The sequence below is a fragment of the Oxyura jamaicensis genome, chromosome 10 (assembly GCF_011077185.1).
Source record: "Oxyura jamaicensis isolate SHBP4307 breed ruddy duck chromosome 10, BPBGC_Ojam_1.0, whole genome shotgun sequence".
NCBI classification, from domain to species: domain Eukaryota; kingdom Metazoa; phylum Chordata; class Aves; order Anseriformes; family Anatidae; genus Oxyura; species Oxyura jamaicensis.
The window spans coordinates 9,790,568-9,813,738 of record NC_048902.1 but is presented as its reverse complement, the minus strand read 5'-3'; the positions used below and the strand labels follow the sequence as shown (position 1 = coordinate 9,813,738).

At 41.3% G+C, this 23,171-nt stretch overlaps 1 protein-coding gene across 8 annotated transcripts in view; it reads left to right on the top strand.

Annotated features, from left to right (window-relative positions):
• The window catches only part of NEO1 (neogenin 1), a 191,498-nt gene that overhangs the window by 123,669 nt on the left and 44,658 nt on the right, over positions 1-23,171 (top strand). For 5 of the 8 annotated variants that reach the window (XM_035335482.1, XM_035335481.1, XM_035335486.1 and 2 more), the window contains exon 8: positions 16,687-16,906. In XM_035335482.1, the coding sequence (XP_035191373.1) occupies positions 16,687-16,906 (220 nt within the window). The remainder of the gene's footprint in view (positions 1-16,686; positions 16,907-23,171) is intronic. The other 3 variants (XM_035335485.1, XM_035335487.1, XM_035335483.1) reach the window with 1 other exon arrangement.

Sequence of the window (23,171 nt, the reverse complement as noted above, 5' to 3'; positions counted from 1 at the left end):
AGGAGTGGGGGAAGAGAGAGGGACCCGACGGGCTGGCAGGAAGCTCAGAGGTCATCCCTGAGAACACAGCCAGCATTGAAAGGATGGCAGGCAACAGGAAAAAGCTGTGGAAAGGGGATTTCCAGTCAGGTAAGAAAAAGCAGATTCACAGAGCAGGTGGTTGCAGTGGGAAGAGGTTGCCCAGGGAGGCTGTGATGTTTCTGTTCCTGGAGATACAGGGCACTCCTTGACGTGGCCTGAGCAGCCTGCTCAGAAGTGGCTCTGGTCGGTGCGTATTCATGGATGAACTCCTGAGATCCCTCCCAGCTGGCAGTATTCTAATTCAGGAAGTGTCAGTCTGAGAGGTGTGAATGGATCCCGTTCAGCTCTTTGTTTATAGTCAAATTACGATCGTTCTGTAGCATGTATTTTTCTGCCGATCTCCTTATGAGAAATTTAAGTGTATAGTATTGGAGGCACAGTTTGACACTGCAGCCCAAATTTGATTAAAGTATAACACCACTTGGGCTGCACTGTGTGATTTTAATTCCTCCACTGAATTTCCTTACGTGAATCCTAATTCTGAGAGAGTTTTAAAGACATCATTTATTGACCTGAAATTTGTGCTCTCTTTGTGTAATTGGATGCTGTGTGGGACCACTGCTGCATGAATAATTTAATTTTACGTTGGTGCTTCTCTGCCGGAGTTTGGCAGTCAGCTCTCTCAAGTCCGGTAGCAATGGAGTGAGGTTATAGGACTTGTGGCGGGGCCGGGGCTTCCCCTCCTACGCCAAGGTCGAGAACACCAGAACCATTGTCAGCATTTTTTGGAGTCAGCATGTTTCAGCTGGGATTGTGCCAAAAATATGGCATTTTGATACTGCAGTGGCGTTTTTTGATAGAGGCTTCCTCAGGCTGATACAGACTCAAGATTTCTATGGGAGTGAGCTACCACCAGGTTCCGTGCTCACAGCCTGTCGCAGCGTGATGCCAGTCAAGGAGAGTTTCTAGCTCTAGCTGTATTTCAGACTTCTCATTAGGCAAACCTTGGATGTAACTTCTCTGTGAAGGAGGATCCTTTCCGTGGGTGGAGCCCGCTGTCTATTCAACCATGCTATATAAATACCACAATTCAGAAAATAATTTGTTAAGATTCTCCCATTTTTCAAGGAGTGTTTCAGGTACAGAAAAAAAACAGGTAACGTTGTAGCAGACTAACCAGCACATAGCCGCTTCCACAAATGTTCCCCAAACCAGGAAACAGTACATCAGAGTGGTTTGCTGCTAGAAATAAAGAGCTGTCGGTGCATTCCTTGAGGCGCTGTGGTGGTGTTTTTTCCTGAAAGACAGGATTTCCATGCACTTGTTAACACAGCAAAAAGCATAGAGAAATAAGTTTGTTAGGGCTTCTCATGGCGAATGTTCTGATCTTGGGACAGCAAAAAATAATTTAACTGCATCAGATTCACCACTATGGGAATCAGCTTTTATTACTGTTGACCATTGCAGTGATTGAAAGGACTGAATGTGGAATTCATTGCAAGGGCCACCACTGCTCCCTGTGCATTTGACTGATGAATAATGACGGGGAAAAAAAGCCCAAAATTTTGGGGCAGACTTCTCAACTGAGTTCTCCGTATGTTATCACAGAAAGTAGCAGTGGAAAAGGGAGTTGAGGTCGTCATGCAGACCAGTAGAGACAATTCAACCTGTGACATTTCCTGATAAATGTCTGCTTAACTTGGTTATTAAAAAGCTGAAGAAAAAAGCCTCCACTGTCTCTTCCCTTGTGCAGTTTTGCCTATGGAGCTTTGAATTTTTTGCTTAACTTCTCCAGGGGTGAACCTTTGCTGTTTTCAGGCTGATTCTCCACTTTGACAACATGCTTTGAAATTCTAAACGTGTCCTTCAGTGTGCTTGCAGCCCTCCTGACTTTGCATTCGTATAAATATTAAGAGGGTTTTCTCTATGCCGTTGTCTGGGTTGGTAAAATGTGTGTGTGTGTGTGTGTGTGTGTGAGTGTATACACACACATATATATATAAAATCATATGGAAGTCAGCATACCCTCCTTTACGTCCCGGTTCAAAATCACCTTTCGTTCTGACACCGAAGCGTTGAGAACTATTCTGAATGTGTTTTTTTTCCAGCCAGTTATGAATCCACTTTTGTAGCAGCCTCATCTGGAACATATTTGCTTGCTTTTGAAGATGTCCTGGGAGGCAATGTCAAAAGCCTTATGTAAATCAAGATATATGAAATACTCCATGTTTTCCATATCTGTGGGTTCCGTTATTCTGTTGTAGGAGGCAAATACAATCTCTCTTTGACAAATTTTGGCTTCTGCTGAAAGAAATATGAAAGTTGGCATTAACAGGCTCGTGCTCTGATTTGAAAAACTTGATTGCACTTTTGGGGATTTTCCATATGTGAGAAGTCAAGTTGAATTGACTGCTGGCCTTTGTCTGGTTCAAACTCTGAAGCAGGCAGCTCACATGTTGCATGTCCAGGACCTCTTTTGGATGATTTCACAGATCGCAAGTGTAATCTCTAAGGCTCTTTCACATCTTATAGAGGTATTTTTTTGAATCAAGAACATTTAGTATTGTTTTCAAGGTGGTAGTGAAAATATTTTCTCAATCCATGTAGTTACAGGGTTGTCCGAGACTGTGGAAGTACTTGAAAACTGTGCGATGAAATGTCAGCAAGATGAAAAAAGCCAGCTGAATCAAAGAGAAGGGCTCTGTTGGGTATTCTTCCTGAAAACTGTTCTACATTTTTGCTCATATAGAAGTATCTTTGCATTCTTTCTGTCTGGTACAATTTTATGTGTCTTAATGAGAGGAAAATCAGAAGAGGTCCCTGTGGTTATGCAAGTGGCTTTCAGACGTCTTACAGTGTCCACCAGAGAAGAAATGATTTGTGGATTGCAACGGAATAGTAAGACTTCAAACCCTTGTGGCCAAGCATTCAAATTTTCTGTAAGGAGGAGAAATACTAGAAAGAAATGGATCGTGGATCTCAGGGGAGCAGATGATGGTAATGAGCCCCGGCAGCTGCTTGGTGCCACATGCGCCCACCTCTGCTAGCACCAGAACCCAGCGGGATTTGAGAGATCTGGTCTCCTATGGGGAGATGATGCAAAAAAAAAAAAATAGGATAGAAAACCCACTAAGATGGGTGTCCTTAGAGACAGGGCTAGCAGGGGAATTTCCTCTCCCCTGGAGAAATCCCGCTTTTGTCTGTCGTATGTAAACATGTAGCTGTGGCTTTTTTTGCTCAGCAGACTCACGACTGCTTCATGTCAATACCCCGTTCCATATACTCATACAGGATTTGTCACAGTTTATGTCAAAAACTGTTTTTCAAATTTAGGAAACAACGCAGAACGTTACGGGACTGTGCTGTTTGAGCTAAATACCTTCTATATGGAATGGTGTATGCCATTTAAGATAATTGGGCTGTTCAGGGGCTGTTACTGTGTTATAAAATCAAGTTGTTTCCTCATACACCACATACACCACAGGCACATGCCTGTAAACGCCGTTGTTCTGTGTGCACACATATTTAAGTTTATAAAGTTATGTGCATACATAAATACTAATTTTTTAAATGAAAAAAAGAACAAATCTAGGGTACTGTAGATACTGCAGTTCTGTGAAAAACTCCAAGAATGCACCAAATGCGGCCTCAATGCTGATTGGGTAAGGAAATCTTTAAAAACCATGACAGTGCTTGTGTTAAAAGTTGGTGGAAGCTTTTCCAAACTTGCTGTCTCAGTCCCTGTTGGAAAATATCAAAATGGCTTAATCTGAATGATAGATGAACAGCTTGTAAGTCTCATTTTGAAAGTTGTGTTTCAGGAACATAAACAGCATCTGAAAGCTCAAACTGACTTCAGACAGTGTTTTATAAAACCAAAGCCAAACTCTGGGAATATTTTGCTACTAGTTGTGTACACTTCATTGCTAATTTTCTGTAAACATAGCAGTATGTTCTCCTCTTTAACTCTGGAAGACTTTTTTTCATTTTAATTTTGATTTTAATTTGTGTTGCTCAGCTAGTCTTCCTCCGTGAAATCAGCGTTATTGTTTCTCATGGCTGCACGTGTGTTCAGCACTGCCAGAAAGCTGTTGTAATTCAGTCAGGTTCCTTTCTTGATTCCACCCCTGTTTCAGAACTGGCCATTATTAATTCCCTCTTCAGGGAGCTCACTGAGGAAAAGGGGGTATCGAGAAGTCCGACTGATTAACCTACACTGCTGTAGATCTCAAACTTCTCGCATTTTAAGTTACTGAAATAGGGACCTGAACAGCTCTCATATTCTGCATTCAGTGAACTATTCATGTTTAAAGTTGGCATGTGCTTTAAATAAATTGCTCTAATTTAGATTAAATTAGTAATAGATTAATGTTTGTCAGTGCGCGGTGAATGCGCGAAGGCATAATGGAATTTATAGGATGCCTTGATTGTGCTTATTAGTTTTCATTTCTTGTTTTATGACTGTATTTACAGTTGACTTGGCAAAGAAATTTGAAGCCTTGTGAAGATGTGCATATCAGATGTTGTGCACCGTGACTTGTAAATTTAAGACTGCTCAGCACAACTATGGGTTCTGCCGGTTGCTACTCACAGTTATACTCTGAAACACCTGGGCTGTGCGTCAGCTGCTTGATTTTGGTTTTCAAAGGTACCTGTGTTTGAAGAAATTATAGGTCATATTGTAAAGAGGAGTATTGTAATACATGAGGAATACTCGGTGGAGGCAAGGAAAGAGCTTTGCTGTATTTCGTGAAACATCCCACGGGTATTAATGCATGCTTTCTGCCCTTTCCCTGTCGTGTATGCATTGTACAGCAGCACGAGTGGGAGGGAGGGGAAGTGGGCTCTGAGGCTGGAGCACCGGGAGTGTGCTTGGTGTGAGCAGCTCCAGGAGTGGAGCAGTGGCTGGTTGTTTCTCTGCTGCTGCGTGGTCGGAGTTTTAAGGTGAAAACAGAAACCCTGGGGTGAAAAACATCAACTGCAGAAGGAGGAAGCAGTTATTGTGTTGTGAGGGATTTTTGCTTTTAGGAGGTTTTGTTGGTTCCCTGTTAAGGTGAAGAGGATAATAGGAAGGATTAGCATTAGCATTTCCTCTGCCTTTATAATTCACAAAAAGGGTTGTGAAGATTGACAGAAGTAGCCTTAATTTGTAATTGATCCCAGTCTCCTGTTGTAAAGGAAAATATCAGATTTTGTCAGTTTCGCACCAGAGGGGGCGAACAAACGCATGGATGTGGTCTTAATTGGTTGCTTATATTTCCGAGTTGCTAAATTATACAGTAATATCAGAGACAGATGAACGCCATTTGGAGAAAAAGCAGAAAGGATTGCTTTACAGTTTGGTTGCATATGTAATGGGACTCGTACGGTCGAATAACTGAATCTAGAAGACTTGTACTTCTGATGTCACATATTTTCCCAGAAATTTGACAAGATAGCCTAAACATGCTTATAGGTTATATACCACAAGGAAATTAAGCATGTACCTAACAACTCAATCTGACTTTCCTTTTTAATAATATACATTCAAATTTGCCTAATTTCAGTACTGAAACTCTGCTGATTGTCAGTGTTCTCGCTGTGTTAGAAGTATTCTGTGTAGTGTTTTCTTACGATGATTGTTTTCCCTCTCCTTCACCTTCTCTCCCCCACAAAAAAAAGGAACCTGATCATTGTGGAGGCACAGTCTTTAAAGGACAAATGGATTCTGCATGGTTTCCTGTTGACATGTTGGCACTGAAGGTGCTAAAGGAAAATAATGAGAAAGAAAAAAATCATAGTTGGGTTTGCTTTTCTCAGCTGTAAGTCACAGAGCTAATAGGTGCCACCGTGTCTCAGCAATAGGTGTCAGTATCCCAAATTCCCAAACATTCTGGTAACTCACCCAGTTGCTGTAAAAACAGTGTGGCAGATGTGGCCTGCAAAGTGTAAGCAAGCAGCAGATACATACGGTCTTTAACAGAGAAACCCCATCTAAATGAACATAAAAATCGAATACCACATACAGTAGTTTTGCTATAAATATAGTTATGGCTTAAAAGAGGAAAGGTGTGGGTTTTTTTTTGGTGTCTTCTCTCCCTTTAAAAAATCATGAAATCACCTTTTTAAAAAATCAAAGATTTACCTAAATGAAAGCGAGTACACTATATACATACAAGAAATAGATATTTAAATACATAGATGTTTGATGAAGAGATTAACAGTAAATTTTGACATACGAGCAGCTTGTTCAGTCTCATCTGCTGAAATTTCAGCTTGCAGAGGTGTTGCTGCAGCACTGCTTGAAGTGTCAACAGATCCACAACTGAAGGAAATTATATTTCACTTCCAAGCCTCAGAGAATGCCATATAAGCTAATATTCAGGTAAATCCTGTGTGTACTGCTAGCCGCCTCTGGATTGACGCACATCAACAGGAGAGAAGTACCCAATTATATCCTGAATGGGAAGATGGCCAGTGTATCCAGAGGTAACTTGGGGGAACTCTGTGGTCATGTAAATAAAATACTTTGCTTTAAAATCAGGGGTTATCCAAGTTACCTACAAGAAGTGGGGCGGTGTCAGGAATTCCACCTGGTGGATCAGCAACCGCCGCTCTCAGATGGATTAATTTATTTCAGTTTAGGCTGCTACCGAGAAAAGAGAGGATGGGGGCAATTAACCATTGCTGCGCCAGTGAAAAAGCATCCTTTAATAGTCAGGTAGCATGGTTTGATGTTGGTATCAGTATATTGGTTGTTACTGCTCTCTCATCAAAGCAGTTATTGAGTCCTAAAATTGCCTTGTCGAAACTGCTGTGGTTAATCATTTGTAGTGTTTACAGCATTGACAGCAACCGTGGCCCTGTTGTGCTGGGTGTGCAAACAGTAAGTGAAAACTGAGAAACTGTGAAAAAACACAAAAGGTGAGACTGGAAATGAAGGCATGGTGAAGCTGTCCGCTCAAGGTGAGAAAACAAGTTACTTTAGACCAAGGGAGCAATCTTGCCTAACTCTTGAAACATGCAAATGGCTCCACATACTGTAGAAATGACCTATTTCCAAAATATGTATGGTGGTTTTATTAGTTGCTCTTCCATAAAGAGCTTTGCTCAGATGTAGCACATTTGCTCTTGAAATAAAATAATTGCTTTCCTGTTACGAGATGCTATAGTCAAATTATGGCATGTTGTTGCAGACCCCACTGTTGTAAACAGATTTTTATTCTGCATAGGAGTTCAGTTTATGAGTAGTTACATTAAAAAGACAACCTGTACTGTTTTTTTTTATTTTTTTGATGCGTTTATATTCATTTGTGCTGTTTTGGGTCCTATATGCGTGTTTTGTTGAGCGTTTTGACTCTACTTTCAGGGAGTAGTTGTTAAAAACAAAAATGCAAACGCTAGACATTTCAAAAGCTTAACCTTAAAAATTCAGTAATGAATATGTAAGCCCATCGTTTTGCAGTATGTAATTATGAGTTGAATTTTTTTCCGATAACAAAACGTGTTAAAAGGTAGTTAGTTTTGAACCCCCTGGGGACAGTTTGAGATATGTTTGGCTTTTTTCCTTCTTTTTTTTACAGTGTGAGTCCCATGATCCAAAGGCAGGTAGGGCTTTTTTTCTTCACATCCTCCCCTGACTCACTGCTCTCTGATCTAAACGGTGGGGTTCCTGCCTTCCGCTGCGGCCCCGCTGCTGCATGCGCTGTGTCAGGAAGGGCTGTCCTGCGAGACGGGAAAAAATCAGATTGTTTCCTCTACACCAGGGCACTTGGTAATGAAATGAGAACGGGAGGAGTGTCCTTTATCATAATCGCTTTTATGACTTCCTTTGAAAAATGGGCTCGTTGTTGGAAAGTGTGTTTGTCAGTTTGTTGATATAGCCACAATTTATTCAGTGACCGTTTTACATTAGATTATAGGACTAAATGAACACTTAAAAATTCATAATCGCTTGGTATTAGATAGGAATTTGCTTGTATGTCTTTTTGGTGAGCTTTTTGCAAACAGTATGAATGGAGTGAAGAGTAAATAACAGTTCTCATTCCCTGTGGTAATGTAAATTAATCTAAGGCAATTACAAAAAAAAAATTATCTGTCTGCATTAGGCAGAAGATGTCAGAATAGAGAAGTGACTAAGTATTTCCATTTCATTTTAGGTGAAATGATGGGTGCTTTTTTAGAAAGTTTCCTGTACTAGTTAGAATGGTACAGAAGTTAAAAGCATTGTCTTTAATGAGACCAATATGGAAGTGGTAAGAAGTGCCCAGCTTAGAGAGTTGCTCGCAACCCGGATCCTTCCTTGGCCAGGCAGAGAGATGAAAGGAAGACACACAGATGCTTGTGCCATGTGAAGGTGCTGTGAAAAAAATCATTGCTGGAAAAATACCGCATCAAAGATGCTGTTACTTTCCCATCTGTTTTGTTGCCAAATGTCTTATATATGCAATGGTGAGCGATAGTAATTGATTTTCAGTTAATCATAGCAAATAATGTATAATCCACTGCAATATAAAATACACAAACTCTGTTTCATTTTTGAGCCTGTTGTCCCTGATACACCACTTCGCCTAGTTGTACATGCATGAGGCAGTCCTTATAGGGTCAGTTGTGCTTTTCATTTCCGGATGGCTTGTGCAATTTTAGTTTTAGAAGTAATTTCAAGGTTAGTGGGCTTTAGGTCCAGCTGGCCACTGTTCAGCTTTCTTGTAGGCGTTGCCTGAAATGTTCTAATGGGTTTTCTTTTTTGATAAATGTCCTTATATAGCAAAATCACACAGAAGGTTCTGCTGTTCAGATTACCTCATGAAGCACAATTTGTATACAACTGTTGGCGTAAGTTTGAGTTTTCTGTGAATGATTGAATTCTGCCATCTTTCTATGGTCACGTAGAGCAGACACAGGTCTGTGTCTCACACCAGTTAAATGGGGGTGCTGGTGATGCCTTTATGAAGCCCTGGAGATTCTGAACATGGGTTATCATATCCAGCAGAAATTATTTTAATACACACTCCATTCCATGTCTGCTTCTTCCCTGTTTCAATTTTCATGAAAGACTATTTCAGAAGAATAGCAGTCTGATCTATTTCTTTTAATTAGTTTTTCCAAGGGAAGGAAGTAATTCAGTTATTATAACTGATCTATTGAGACAAAGTACCAACTTCAGCCGTTTGTCCTATACAAACTTATTTGTGCCAGTTAATATGTTTTTCTTTGGTTACAGTGTCGTGCAGGGGACTGTCGGGAATAACTAGATGATGTCGCTTCTGTCCTAAATTTATGAATTAGGCATATGAAGAGGGACAGCAATTTGATAAATGGGTAAAAACCCAGGGAAAAAAGATGACAGCAAAATTGTAAATGATAGTTTCACCGCCTGGACGTTCTCATTTTATTATTTTGTACTTGCTACATTGCAATGAGTCCCTGTTACATCTATGAATGCTGTGAGGAAAAGTGTTTTTTTAAAAAAAAAAACAACACTTTTTTTTTTGAATACGACTCTTTGAAGTATCACAACCTCTTAATGCTGATCAAAGCTAAATCCTTCTGCTGCTATGCAGTAGAAATGATACCATGTACTAAAGCTGAAATTTTGGAAAACATCACACTAAGTTAAAGTAGTAAAAGCATACGAAATTCTCGATTACCTTTCTGGAATCAGTTAACTAACAATTTTTGTGAAAAATGTTATTTAGTAAACAGCTTGATCTGAGTGCACCAAATCAAAATTTGAACGTGTTGGTGCTTCTCAGGCATTTTTTTCTTACAGAATTTCCAAGGTATTCAGGGATCTGAGTGTCTTAGGTCATGTTGTTCTAGCAGATTTTTTGGCAAAACATTAATTTGCTATTTTTAGTTGCAGTAGTAAGTCTCTGTTGCCTCAGCCAAAGATTTATTTATACTTAAAAGTTATAAAATCCACTCTGAAGTCCTTATAAAGAGGCCTTTCTTTTCTTCTGCACTGCTGTTACATTAACCACTCTCTGGTGCCCCAAACGGCACAGTTGTCCCCGTAGCAGTTTCTGTTTGCCGGCTCTGTAGTGTTCTCCGTTCACCTCACTGTCCGTGCCCTGGGGGTGCAGCCTTGGGGATGTTTCCATTTGCTCCAGGAGAGCCCTTAGGATCTCAGCCCTTACATCCCTGCTGCTTGCACCTCCAGTTGTGCCTCAGTGTAGACTTGGACCTGGCACAATCTCGCTGTTTTGGGAAGAGACTGGACTGGAAGCGCTCTGCAGCTAGTGTTGGGCACTAGACCAGTGGCTGAGCCCATGGGTGCTGCTCCCCCTCCAGTTCCTCTCCAGCTGCCTTCTGACATAGACATACCTCAACTACGCTTCAGAAATACCCGGTGCTGCGACTTTGTGAGCACTTGAATATGGCCAAGAGTCTAAGTATGGCCACATGGTAGGTTTTAAAGTGTTTCTGCATCTTAGTTTCACAAATGTCAATACTACCTTTATGAGGTAGGCTGTGGGAGTGACGTGTTGTTAGCACCAGATGCCTTGGGCACGGGGTGTTGGACTTGTCCCAGGTCATGCAGCGGCAAAGCTGAATGCAGATAACATTCCTATCACACTTTTTCTTTGTGTAGTGTGTCCGGTGCTGTAATTGGGATGTTATTGCCCACAGCAGGAGGAAGCCGTGAATATGCCACTGGAGGAAAAGAGGAGGAAAAGGGAAATCTAAACCGGAGGGGCTGGACAACATGGAAAATATTTCTGCTGATTAGCTAACAGATAAAGCATTTCAATTACTGGTTTTCAGGTGTGGTATGTTTGACAGAGTTGTTTTTAAAAGATCCCATCAATATACTGAAACAATTACGACCTAATAGCATCACAGCCGTGTTTGAATTGTTTGTTATCTGGCCGCAGTGAATTACGCTAATCGCAGCGTGGGCCAGTTCTCCTACACGATGAAAAGCCGGTACCACAGCGGTGTGTCAGGCTGGCAGACACCTCTGAGGCTTTACCAGCATCATGTTGGAAAAATTAAAACCTTGTGATTTGGCCTCTGAGGGTGAGGATTCAGGCTAGAGAAGTCGCTGGTGGTTAGTCATTCGTTTCCATCTTTAATCCTTGTTGGGTATTTGTGCACTCCACAAAACACTGCAATAAACCTGCAGTAGGTGATGTCTGGTCAGAAGAAGCCTTCGGAGAGGAATTCATGCCACAGTAGCTTGACAGGAGGGGCTTGAGCAATTAGCAGTACAAGTGTGTCCCCAGCGTGCTCATTCTGCATTTGTCACGCCAAAACTAGCCGGGAACCTCCTGGTTTGCAAGAAGATCTGCCAAGAGAGTGGCGAGGAGTCTTCTCTTAGGCTGGACCCTGGGACTTGCACTACAGCTGAAGTATTTGTGTGGTGCCTGGGGTGCCCCAGGCCAGGGCAGCACAGAAGTACAGAGCTACGTGATGGCATCCCTTCTGGCCCACGAATACTGCCAGTTAGGAAAGCCCTAGTTCCTCCTAGGCCTAAAAATCCTAAAAAGTCTAATTTCTCTGCCTACCTCATCCCGTTGGTGGATTTCTGGATGTGCTGTGATGATTGTTGTTTCAGTAGTTGGACGCTATTTGTGTTTGTTCAGGAATTCAGACATTGTTGTGTTGCCCAGGTTACTGCATAAGCATTAGAAAATGCATTGCGCAAAGGGGAAAAAGGACTGTTTGAAATATCTTGCTGTGTATTTAACTTTTTTTAGTTACCTTTTAACTTGGTTATATGCATACACATAAATCAACCCATTTCCCTTCTCTATTGATCCAGAATTGAAACTGTATTGGGGCAGTTTTAATGCATCCTCTTAGCAACACTGAGTTATTTAACCTCGGTCTCCCCCTCTCATTCCCCAGCTGCACTGGAGCCAGTGTTTAGGGAGAGCGGTTCATTTTGTGTCAGCTCTTTTGCTGAATGATTTCTTTGAAATGCTGTTGAAGACAATGTGCTATATCTTGACTCTACAGCTTTTGTGTGATGCCAAATCGAGCAAAGATCTTGTCTTGGTCCCTTAGAAAAACACACGTCAGAAAAACTGATTTATCAGCAGTGGTTGAAAAGATAAATCAATTTTATATATACGTCTGGCATGCAACATTCTTTTCCCATGTTTTTAGTATGTCACTTGCTGAATATGCATATTTTACTTTTTTTTTTTTTTTAATGAGATTAATGTGAAACTGTGTAGGCATATCCCAGAGCAGAGTAGGTTTTTGAAAAGTGGTGAAATATATATTGGAAAGAAAAGACTCATTTTGCATGTTACTTGTTACACCATGCTTAAAAGCTTGAAGTAATAAAGCTGCTCCCTTACTGGCATTAAAACTAATTTTAGTGTAATTACTCATTAACACAGCTCTGCACTGCTGAGCATTCTGCTCACACGGCTGTGTACAAATCGGTTTGTAATGGCACTCAAGGCATTTTGAGGAAGAATGGGGGAGAAAGGAAAAGAAATAACCTAGTCTTCTAAATACATTCCACGGCTATCAGCAGTACCAAATTGCTGCCAAGCTGGTATTTAATTGCAGCTTTCAATGGGTGAATTTTCTTGCCTGTTCATTGCTTACCTTACTTGTACGATTTACAAGCCCTTTGTGCTTTTATTTGGTTCGCGGTTTATTTTTCTGATGCTACTAGTCTTTTGTTGTGTTTGACCGATCTACCTATAACGCTGTCAGAAGGGATATTTCTAGTTTTGAGTTTTGCACAAGGAGAAAACTGAGTTTCTGTTAATCTGGGAAATCTTGGCTGCTCTCCCAGGCTCTTCATCTTGATGCCTGCAGGTTCTTCATGCACTGTGCGCAGATCACTTAAATAAAAGATGGGTCTTTTTCATTACACAGGGAGACAAATACGTGAGTATGTGGGAGGTGTTTTAGATTAACCAGGTGATTTTTTAAAAAAATATCAGGAACATTTTTTGTAGAGGAATTTCAGTATTTTACTTCAGTTTAATTATTCTTAAAATATTTGTATTATGTTTGAACTAAAGGCAGTGATATTCAGAGGTAGGTAAGGTGCATTCCTCACATCAAGAGCACGTAAAATGAAGTAGATCACCTGACAATATTACCGAGACACGTAGAGGAAACCAAAGTATTAATGGAAGGTAATGGAAGGTACGTGGCTTCACACATTTCAAGGGTGAACAGGTGTCCCAGCTCTAGAAGACAGCTGCTGGACTGAAGAGTGGAAGTCTGATAGTCTTCGGCGTTTTGTACGATCATACAGTGGAGGTTAATTTCCTGCAGTCTTTCTAGAGTTAAAACAAGCCAAAATGGTGGATATAAGAAACTTCTTCACTGAAGTAGCAAGTGCTGGATATTTCTGAAGTGTCTTATTTTTCTTTTTAAGAAATGGAGGCATTTCATATGTTAAATAGTTTTAATAAATGTGTGAAGCAGTCAATCAAAGCGTTCACCAGACTGGTTGAGAGGATGCTACTTCAGAAGGCATTTGGCTGATGCAGCTGTACTGCACGAGTTTGTTTTTATAACAGCCTCCCTCAAACTGTTGCATGGTTTTAAATAATATTACTAATGTAATTAGTTAATAAAGGGATAGGAAATTAAAGCTTTCCGAAAGGGGAAGATAGGCAGTTGAACTGTAAAGTGAACAGAAATTGAAAACTTGAAATGAAACGGAAGCCAGTGAAGCAGGCACTCAGGGAAAGATGCAGAAAACTACGGGCACCATGGAGGTGTTTTGCAGGGTGCTGCACCTTGATCCTCAGTGGCAAAAGCTGTGAGGAAGGAATAAAGAAAGGTGCAGTGGTCAAGCCTCCAGTCCATTAACATGGACTCAAATGTAAATACCCCACTGCCCAGCCATCCAGGATGGATGTGGCTTTCCTAATTCCACCTCTGAAAGCCTGGATAGTGTGTCTGTATTTTTCTGGTTAGCTGTTTTGATCTGCATTTCTGCTTCCTTCACCCTCTCTGAGCTTCAGCTTGGCCAGGAGCTCCATGCTGAGCCACGCTGGCTTCTCACCGTGCCTGCTCGTACCTCGCACTTACAAACAGACCGTTCTCGTGCTGTCCGTTCCTGAAGATCAACCAGATGTCCTGGCTGCCCGTGGGATTGCGCTTGTCCCAGGAACATTCTTCTTCTCATGTAGTTTCCTGAAGTTTCTTCTCCTGTAGTCCATTTTCTTGCTTATGCCAAGTGCCTTCCTGAGTGTCCTTGGGACCTTAAGTCTCACCATCTGAGGGGTCACCAGCTAAGGCTGCCATTGACCACCAGACCTTTGACTGTTGGACTCAGTGGTCTCTGTAGGTCACTTCCAAGTGCAACTGTTCTGTTCTGCTCTAAATCTTCCTTCTTTTTAATAGTAAATCCGGGAGAGCATCTCTTCTGCTGGGCCATCCAGCAATGGGGTCAAAAAATTGTCCACATCTCGCTTCATATAGCTCTGCTGTGAGACATTGAGGTGATGTAGGTTGGAGGAAGGTTGTAGTGGTAACTCTAAGCGCTGGTAACTTCAGCCAGAACCTTTTCTGCCCATGAGAGATGGCTTTTGCCCCTTGGTTCATCATACTATACCGTGGACAAGGGGTGGAGCTGTGTAATTAAATATCCTGCACCGCATAGTCGGTGATAGCATGGTTATCCTTAGGAGATAAAACCTGGTGTGCTCCTGTAAGAAATGTAATTATGGGGACCTAAAAATAGTTTAGATTTCGCAATGAATGTGACGTGAATGGCATAGCCCATTGATGGGGAGGAGGGTGTTGGAGAATGCTTAATTGTGATCTGTGGCCGTTGCAGTGTGGAAAGGATAATTAAGAAGATATTCTTGAGTACCTGTCTGTCTGTGAGCTGTATTTCCAATAGCCAAACATGTATGTTGCTGGCTCTGGGAGTCTTGCAGAGTCCTCCAAAATACAGTTACTGAAGTGAAAAGTTTTGATTTGAGTACCCAAGCAAGAAGAAACACATAACTGAAATGTAATTAGCTTGATGATGGTGTTTATGGCAGTACCTGGGGGAGTGAAACTTCCCAGATGGGCAGCCTCTGAGAGAGGAGACAAAGCAGGAATGCGAGTTTCAGGAAGGTCCTTGTGGCATTGCATGGAGAAGTGCTTCAGAGGAGACACCAGCTTGTTTCATAGTTGTGCCCACACGCTTTTATCACGTTGTGCATGTCTGATAAAGGGAGATGTTTTCTTCTTCCACCATCATCAGCAGTGGCCTAAAAAATAAAAATGAAAAAATGAGTTCTGCAAATTGAAGACCTACACGTGAGAGGATGCTTTGGTTGGCAGTGGTTTTCTTTAGAGTTTAAAATAAAGTTGTTATTGATGGTAGGCTCCTCCAGGAGCTGAGACGTTCTCGGTGCGTCTGCCTAGAAGTACTCCCTGGGTTTGGTTGCCTAGGAAGCATTTGCTGTTTTACTCCTTTTTTCACATGCAGGTATCTCCTTTGTTTCTTGTGATGCAAGCCTGTGCGTCCCGGTAGCTCTTTATGTGGAGATGCTGCAGCTCTCACCAAAGTTGTACTCATTCTGAGCTCCTTTCTTGGGGAAACCTGAGCTGTTTTAGTTAGTTTCCGTGATTACCAAGTTATTAAACGTGTTTGGCAGCATAGACTCCAGTGTGGAAAATGCCGTCGGATGGCTTAAGCTTGGTAAATAATTAAGAATCCAGAAAAATTCAGGGTACCCTGAACTTCAGGCTTTTGTTACCAATTGTGCTTCCTGTAATACCCTGTGGTAATTGGGGTCCAGCTGCTCAGAATATTACTGTTAGATTTACTGGATGGATTGCTTTAATAGGATTTGGAGAACAGCTATTTGTACGTTACAACTTCTGCTCTTAACTTGTCAACCTTTTAATGCAATAATCCTGGAGATTTAGCCTAGCTTTAAAGCAGTAACACAGGGAGACGTGCATGACTGACTGCAGAAAGTTCGCAAAGCCTCCGTGTAACACAAAATGAGTTGCTTGTGCCTGCTAGTGTCTTTGTAAGGTGATGTAGTATATTGTGAGAGGGGGAAGAGCACCGATGGAAAGAAAACGGTGATCTTAGGGAAAGTTAGGAGCAAATCTCTACTTGCCCTGCCGTACCAAGGCTGTCACCACATTGGCAGTAGTAGGACCCAGCCAGTTCAGAAAGCAGGTCGTATGTGAGCTGACCACAGCCTTTAATTGCTTGTGCTCCATCAACAAATTTGGGATATTCCATGTGTCATTTATTTATGATTGAATTATGATTCATACCATGAGAATGGTATGAATTAATTTTGCATGTTAACGAAATAAAATAGAAAAATGGATTTGAATGTATTTTTGAATAAACAATACAGGCGGGTTTTTTATTTGTAAATGCTTGGTATTACATCTGGTTTACAAAGACATGAAAATACTGTTTGCTGCTGGTATGCCCTCTTACGAGGGCCTATTTTATCCTCAGTTTTCACCTTTCCCTTTCCCTTGCCACTTCCATTACAGTGGAGATTTGGTCTGCTTGCTCTACAGTGACGTGTCCTTTAATATTTCCCATTAGTTTCCAGTAGTTACCTTTGCCTGCATGACAGCCTTCAGTTTAATGGCCTTTTTTGTGTGTGTTCATTTTGTTTTGTTTCCCATCGTGGTTTTGTTTATTTCTTTTGTTTTTTTTTCTGTTTTCTTTTTTAAAACCGTGGTGATGTTTGCCCTTCATATTCCCCAATGTTTGCACATGACAAGATGTTGCCATCCCAACATTACCTCCCACTTCACTGACCAGTGCCACTAATGACCATCTAGCACCAGCTACAACGGGACCACTGCCTTCAGCCCCTCGGGACGTTGTGGCCACCCTCGTCTCCACTCGCTTCATCAGGCTGACGTGGCGGACACCTGTGTCAGACCCTCAGGGAGACAACCTCACCTACTCAATATTCTACACCAAGGAAGGTATAAACAGGTAAAGATCTCAACATGTAAAGCGGGTTGTGCTCTTCCATGACACTTCTTCATGCTAGCTTTGTTTAGAAACGCTGTAAAATTTAAGTCTTCAGAGCTCAAAATCTTACAAGCTGTAGTCTGAGGGGCTGTGTTCCCTTCCCTCCTGCATCCTGATTAGGGGATACACATTTTTGTCTGCTTCACTGCTGCATAGACATGCTGTTAGGGGTAACGCTTGTGCGTATTTTTGATTGACGGCAAACAGTTGCTACCTGCTTGTAGCAGACTGCTAAACACAGAGACTGTAACACCTCTTTGGGAAGGCTGACGGCTGTAAATGCCACCCACTGCAGGCACGCAGACACCCTCCAGGTATTACACGTGCTGTTGAGAGGGGGCAGTCAGCTCAAGCTTTAAAAGCCTGTAACTATAGCCTGATTCTAGAGAGGCACACGGTAGGTGTTGGTTAAATGTTGATTCCCTTCTAGGAATCCCTGCAAATAGAAATTTTGTGAATGTGAAGCATTCATGAATTTTTTACATGCTGTCCCAGTGGTCTAGTTCAATCTACACGTTTCTCTTACTGATGGGATCTGCTGCTCAGAATTAGTTTCCAATTGTGATAAGATTGAAGAAGTTAAAGCTAACAGGTGTTTTGAGCTGTGCTTAATTAATTACAAATTAGATTGATTATCAGATTTATTACTCAAAAGAACATTATCTACTTCCTGCCTAGAGAGTGAAGCGCAAAGTTAGGAAAGTCATTTGGAAAAAATCTCAAATGCACTAGTACTTGGAGAATTTCCACTTTTTTCTTAGTTCTGAAGATAGGCAAGAGTCTAGGTTCACAGATGATGACTAATTAGGGCAATTAGTAAAATTTTCTGTGCCTCACAAATGCAGTTTTTCTACTACTTCCTCATTTTCGTAATACTAATTCTTTTTGGAGATAATTTAAATGAGACAGGAAAAATGATGGTGTCCTCTGAGCTATCCTTGCTGCCTGCCTTTCCTCTTCCATGTTCCTGGTTGTAACAGATCTCCCCACTGGGTTTTTCAGAAAGTAATTTGCTGGAGGTGGTTCATTCCTCTCCTTATACTGGGTCTTGCTTTTGGAGAACGCAAAATGCATCCCCTTCCACTACATCCAGGACTCCAGAAATCTAGAAAATATCCCTGTTGGGTCTGAATCATTGTGCAGAGCAAAAGGAGAGAGGATTCTCTTAATCTGTGGGGAATAATTTAAGAAATTACAGGACAACCTGCAGAAACTACGCTGCAAAAAGCAACCTTCCGGGGTTTGAGTGGTGTAGCCCACAGAAAGTTTGCACAGCAGAATGCTTGAGCTGGTGCTTACATGTAAGCAGGTGGTTTCATTGACTGCAATGAAATCTTTGTTTGCCTACATGTTCTTCTGGATCAGGGTTCAAGGCAGGCTCTGGAAGCCTTTCACTGGCACGTGGTCACGAGTTTCTGGCCTTTGCTGCTCCTCTGTTTTTGGAAGTCTTGCTATGTTTGTAAGGACAGTTGGTATCACACATTCCACAGGTTAGTGTGAAAGTAGTGTGAAATCCTGACCTGAAACCTGCATTTAGAGAATGAGAACAACAGAATTAAAAAACAACCCCACTTGAGAACAAATGCATCCTACTTGGACAGCCTTTGTGTCAGCAGGCTCCACCTTCGCACTGAAAGCAAGTACGGGTGCTGTTTGCTTCATCTCTGTCAAGTTAGATCTGCCCTGATGGTGCTGACAGCTTGCCAGTGTCAATTCATGAGGGTATGAATTTTTGAGCTGTTAAGCTGAATTAAGCAAATAATTGAGAGTAATACATTGTTTATGATAGGAGAACAGCTAAACTTGAACCGAGTGGTGCCTTCTATCTGGGAGGTCAGAAATAACTCCTTGGAGAATTTGAGAGGATGTTTAAAGTTATGGCTCAAATTAATTCAAATGTTGAATGTATTTGAAGCGATACTAAAGCCCTCCCACCCTGAACCCAGTTAGTTTTGAGGGACAAAAGCTGAGATGACAAACCCAGTAGAGGTTCACCTTGAGAGGTACAGAAAATGGACTGGGGGTATGCAGAGATTTTCGCCACTCTGCTTCTGTCTGCTGCTGTATTTGCAGGCACCTGGGATGAAAGAATGAGAAAACCCCCCCACGATTAGGATGGTAGCATCCACTCCCAGTCCTAAACTGAATTCTGTGCAATCAATACATTATCTAAACTTTGCACTCAAGAGTCTAAAGAATGCCAATTTCCAGCATTAGCTTGCTAGGGTTCTTTTGGTGTGTGCATAGGTGGGTGTATTTGATTTATGGCTGGATTTAAATGTTTTATATGGCTTCAAGGAAGAGGCACAAAACCAACAGAAAACAACTGGGTAGAGAACTTTTAAAAGTGGGTAGCATTTTTTGCTTGAAATTTAAAGGCACAGTAAGTATAATAATTTTTAAAAAGACAAGGAATTGTTTATCAAATGTTCTTCTTTTTTGATGTTACATGGTACGTTTTGCCTCGTTGTTTCCTTTTTTGTTATTTCGCTTAGTTATTGACTAAAAAAATAGGTGGGAGTGTCCCACATAACGAAGCAATCAGAAACCAGAAAATTTTGAAGTCAGATCTGGATGTGCAACCCTCCTTTCTCTCTCAGTATTATAAAGCACCACTTAAATGCTTGCTTTGTGGTCCTTGAATTATACATGATCATACATCTTTGCTGTGGTTTTAAGTGCATATGTACCATCTCCTAAAACTCTTAGATTTGTGCCTACGTGTACCTTTTTCATTGCATGCATTACTGGATCCTTACAGTAAAGTACATGTTGCCTCTTCCTCACTTGGGTTTGAGCAGCGATCAAACTCTGGGTCATTTGATTTATTTGCCTTTTAAATTGGGCTTTTAAAAGGCTATGAAAGTCCATATGATGTGGAACAGCTCAGCGAGATACTCTGACATCTCTAATTCATCACTAAAGGGTTGCAGAGTCAACTTGATGTGGCGAACAGTAGCAGCCCTACATATCTCTGCAGCACACGAGGTGTGTTGTTCATGAGGTAGCAGCCCCGGGAGAGACTTCGCCTTGGCCACGACCGACTTACATTCCTTTTAGTTTACAGTCTTCCTGTGCAGTGAGATACACACACAAACACGGTGAGGTGTTCCTTTACTTTGCACCTTGGACTGATTTAGAGGACCTCAGTATATTCGAGGATGGAACATAATCACCTGCCTTGCAGCCATTCTGCAGCACTGCAGTATTTCCTTTCCCCTTTTCAACTCAGAGCATGCTTGCGCACCAAATCTGGCCTTTAACTTGGGTGCTGCAGAAGATTGTTAGCAGCAGAAAATGAGGTACTATCGCGAAAATGGCAGTCTTCTAAAATGGTCCTCACTTCTGAAATGGTTAAAGCTGGGTTTGGTGGCTTCTAGTGTCTGTCGAGGAGGAGTGAGCAAAAATATAGGACCTGGAGGCTGCTCTGTAACAGAAACTGCAAGGAGCTGCAGGAGAGGAGCATTTATTGAGGGGCCATGTAGGAATGAAGAGGGCGTCATGGCTTTGTTGCTGTACCTCCAGAAGAACTCAAGTAATCTGGTCAGATACAAATTACTTCTTCCCCATAGATTATATAGTTACATTAGCATTCCAAATTCAAGACAGTTCCCCTGCAAAGCATATGAGAATGTATGTATAGGAGGGACGACAAAGGGAGGTTTATTTCTGTGAAACTTTAGGTGAGCAGCCAGACAGGAGAACTGCAGATTTTCAAGATATGGACAGAAAATTGTGAGAAGGCCAACACATTGCTCGTACAAGATGGTAATTTACACGCGTGATAAATCCAAACAATATTGAATCCGTGGTGCACCTTAGTGTGCTACAAACACAAAGTGGAGTTTAGTTGTGCGTAATGGCACTGTCAAAATGTCCGTCTGAGCTCACTGCCCGGCTTCACAGCTGATGTGGCTGGCATAGATGCTGGTCACTTTTTAATAATTCCTCAATGTTCTGTTTTTGGAAGTGTGACTTCAAACTTTACTTTTCCAGATGAACTCTTGCTTCTGGTTTTGAGCTGTAGTCTTTTTTTCCCCCTCTACATGACAGCTATTTTAAGCCTTAATTCCAGTTTGCAAAGCTCTTTAATTGGAGATTAAACTGGAATGAGTTAGAATAGTCATAATGTTCTGTTGGGTAATATAGTTATTCATATAGACCATCTGTTTTGCTACCTATTATGCCAACCTAAACGCATCAGAGCTCATAAAAGGTGCTCAAGGCTCCCTAAGAAAGGGCATAAAGGAGAGATTCATGTAGCACTTAATTAGATTAATCTCAACATATTTTTAATATACTGTTGTGAGGAAAGGCACAATTCCTACTTATTACTGAAAATTGCATTGCTTTGGCTCATCTATTTATTTTTTGATAAATGTTGTGTTTCCATTGAAAATAATTTTTTTTTTGTAATTTTAAATAGTAACCTTGGATGGCTGACTTCTTTTCTAGACTAAATCAGTGAGCGCATTGAAACTTGAGGCAGAAAGTGCAATGTATTTTGCATGTCAATGGGAGATGAATGCTATTCCACAGCTGTGAATCAGTTGGCACTTATTCTGGGTTTTCAGATACCTTCATTATAGCTAAGATACATTTTAAAGGAAGCTATCCATTTGAAAATGCATTTTGAAGCAAACATTTTGCTTTAGCTATAACTGGAAAAGTTAGCGAGAGAAAATATTTATCTTTTTTCCTGCCCCCCTCTTTCATTCAGCAGTAGGAATTATATTTCTTCAGTGTCTCTCCCGCTTCTCTGCCAGCTTCTTTCTTGCAAAAATTACTTTATAAACATTAAAAGAAGAGAAATCCTTTGCAGAGTTGTTAAATTCATATATAATGATGCTGCTCATTCAAAGATGAAAATTTTAAAAAAATCTGAAATAAATTAGGCTGTGTGTGCAACGCCATTTTAGCTCAACTGTCATGAAAGAGAATACTCTAGAAAATATGTTTAAACAGCTTTTCCGTTACATTTAGCATATTGTTTTCCTCTGTATAGATACAGTATAATAGTGCAGAAATGAACAGGGATTTGAAAATGTTTTAAACCCAGTTATGCTAAATCAACCTTAGTATTTGTTTTAAATGAAATAAATTAAAAAGGAGAATTTTGGCATCAGATTTCCATGGTATAAATTAAATCATAATGGCTGGGAGGTAGGAAAGAGGAGACTGTGGAATCATTTTGCCCAGGCTTCTGCATTAAAAATGATTTAATAGCAGCTAATCGTTGGGATGAGAATCGTCTGCCCTCTGCTGTAGAGCTAAACAAAGTCTCCCAGACAAAAGGGGAAGGATCGTATTCAAACCATTCACATTTTCATTGTGTTTATTTCCTCAGTGGGGAAGTTTTTCGCTGCTTCGTTTGTAATGGTGCTGTTATTTCTGTTTCAGGGAGTAGATAGCTTCTTTTCAAGCCAGGACTGGCCGTAGATGTCCTTACCCAAATGTAGCTGTGTGAAGGTTCAGGTGACAACAGCAATGTGTTGGAAATAAAGGTTGTAGTTAGTTGATAATTAATCTCGTGGTCTTCACCTCAGTCCTGAGCTTGATAAGAAGTGATTGCGTTTCCTGAACTATGATCACTGCCGGACCAGGCTTTCACACGGGGTGCTTGAGGGCTGTAATTGAAGTTCACTAGATGCAGGGCAGTAATCTTTGGGTTTGCGCACCAGGTGGGCTCTCCCAGCTGGCTTCTGGCTTTCAGCTTGCAAAATGCCTGTCTTTTTCCCAAATCAAAGAGAAATGCCCATTACCACTCAGCAGGCAGTTCCTTAGGGCTCTGGCAGGTAAAGCAGGAGGCCCAGAGCTGTCTCCTCCATGTTGCTGGAGCACCTGAGAGAAGCCCGACTCAAGTGTCCCGCTGTCAGCCTGCGATAGGAGCGCGCACCGCTGCTGAAGGATGGTCTCCAGCAGCGGAGCTGCGGGCAGACGTTGCCTTCTGTTGACTCCACTACTTGTGTGGTAATACCGCAACCGCCACAGCTGTCTGCCACAGTGTGTGTGAGTCAGAGCCTTGGGATGTTTTTAAAAAATCTAAATATTAGGGAGGAACTAAGTAAAGTTTGGAGATAGAAGAAAATATTAAAGCAGCCTCTTTGAAAAATACACAGAAAGCATCCCCATGATATTAACAAAAATGTCTTTAAATCTCACTAGAGTCTGTGTACAATTCTTAAATATTTTTTCTTGTGGCTTCTGAGTAGTAGGATAAACTGTC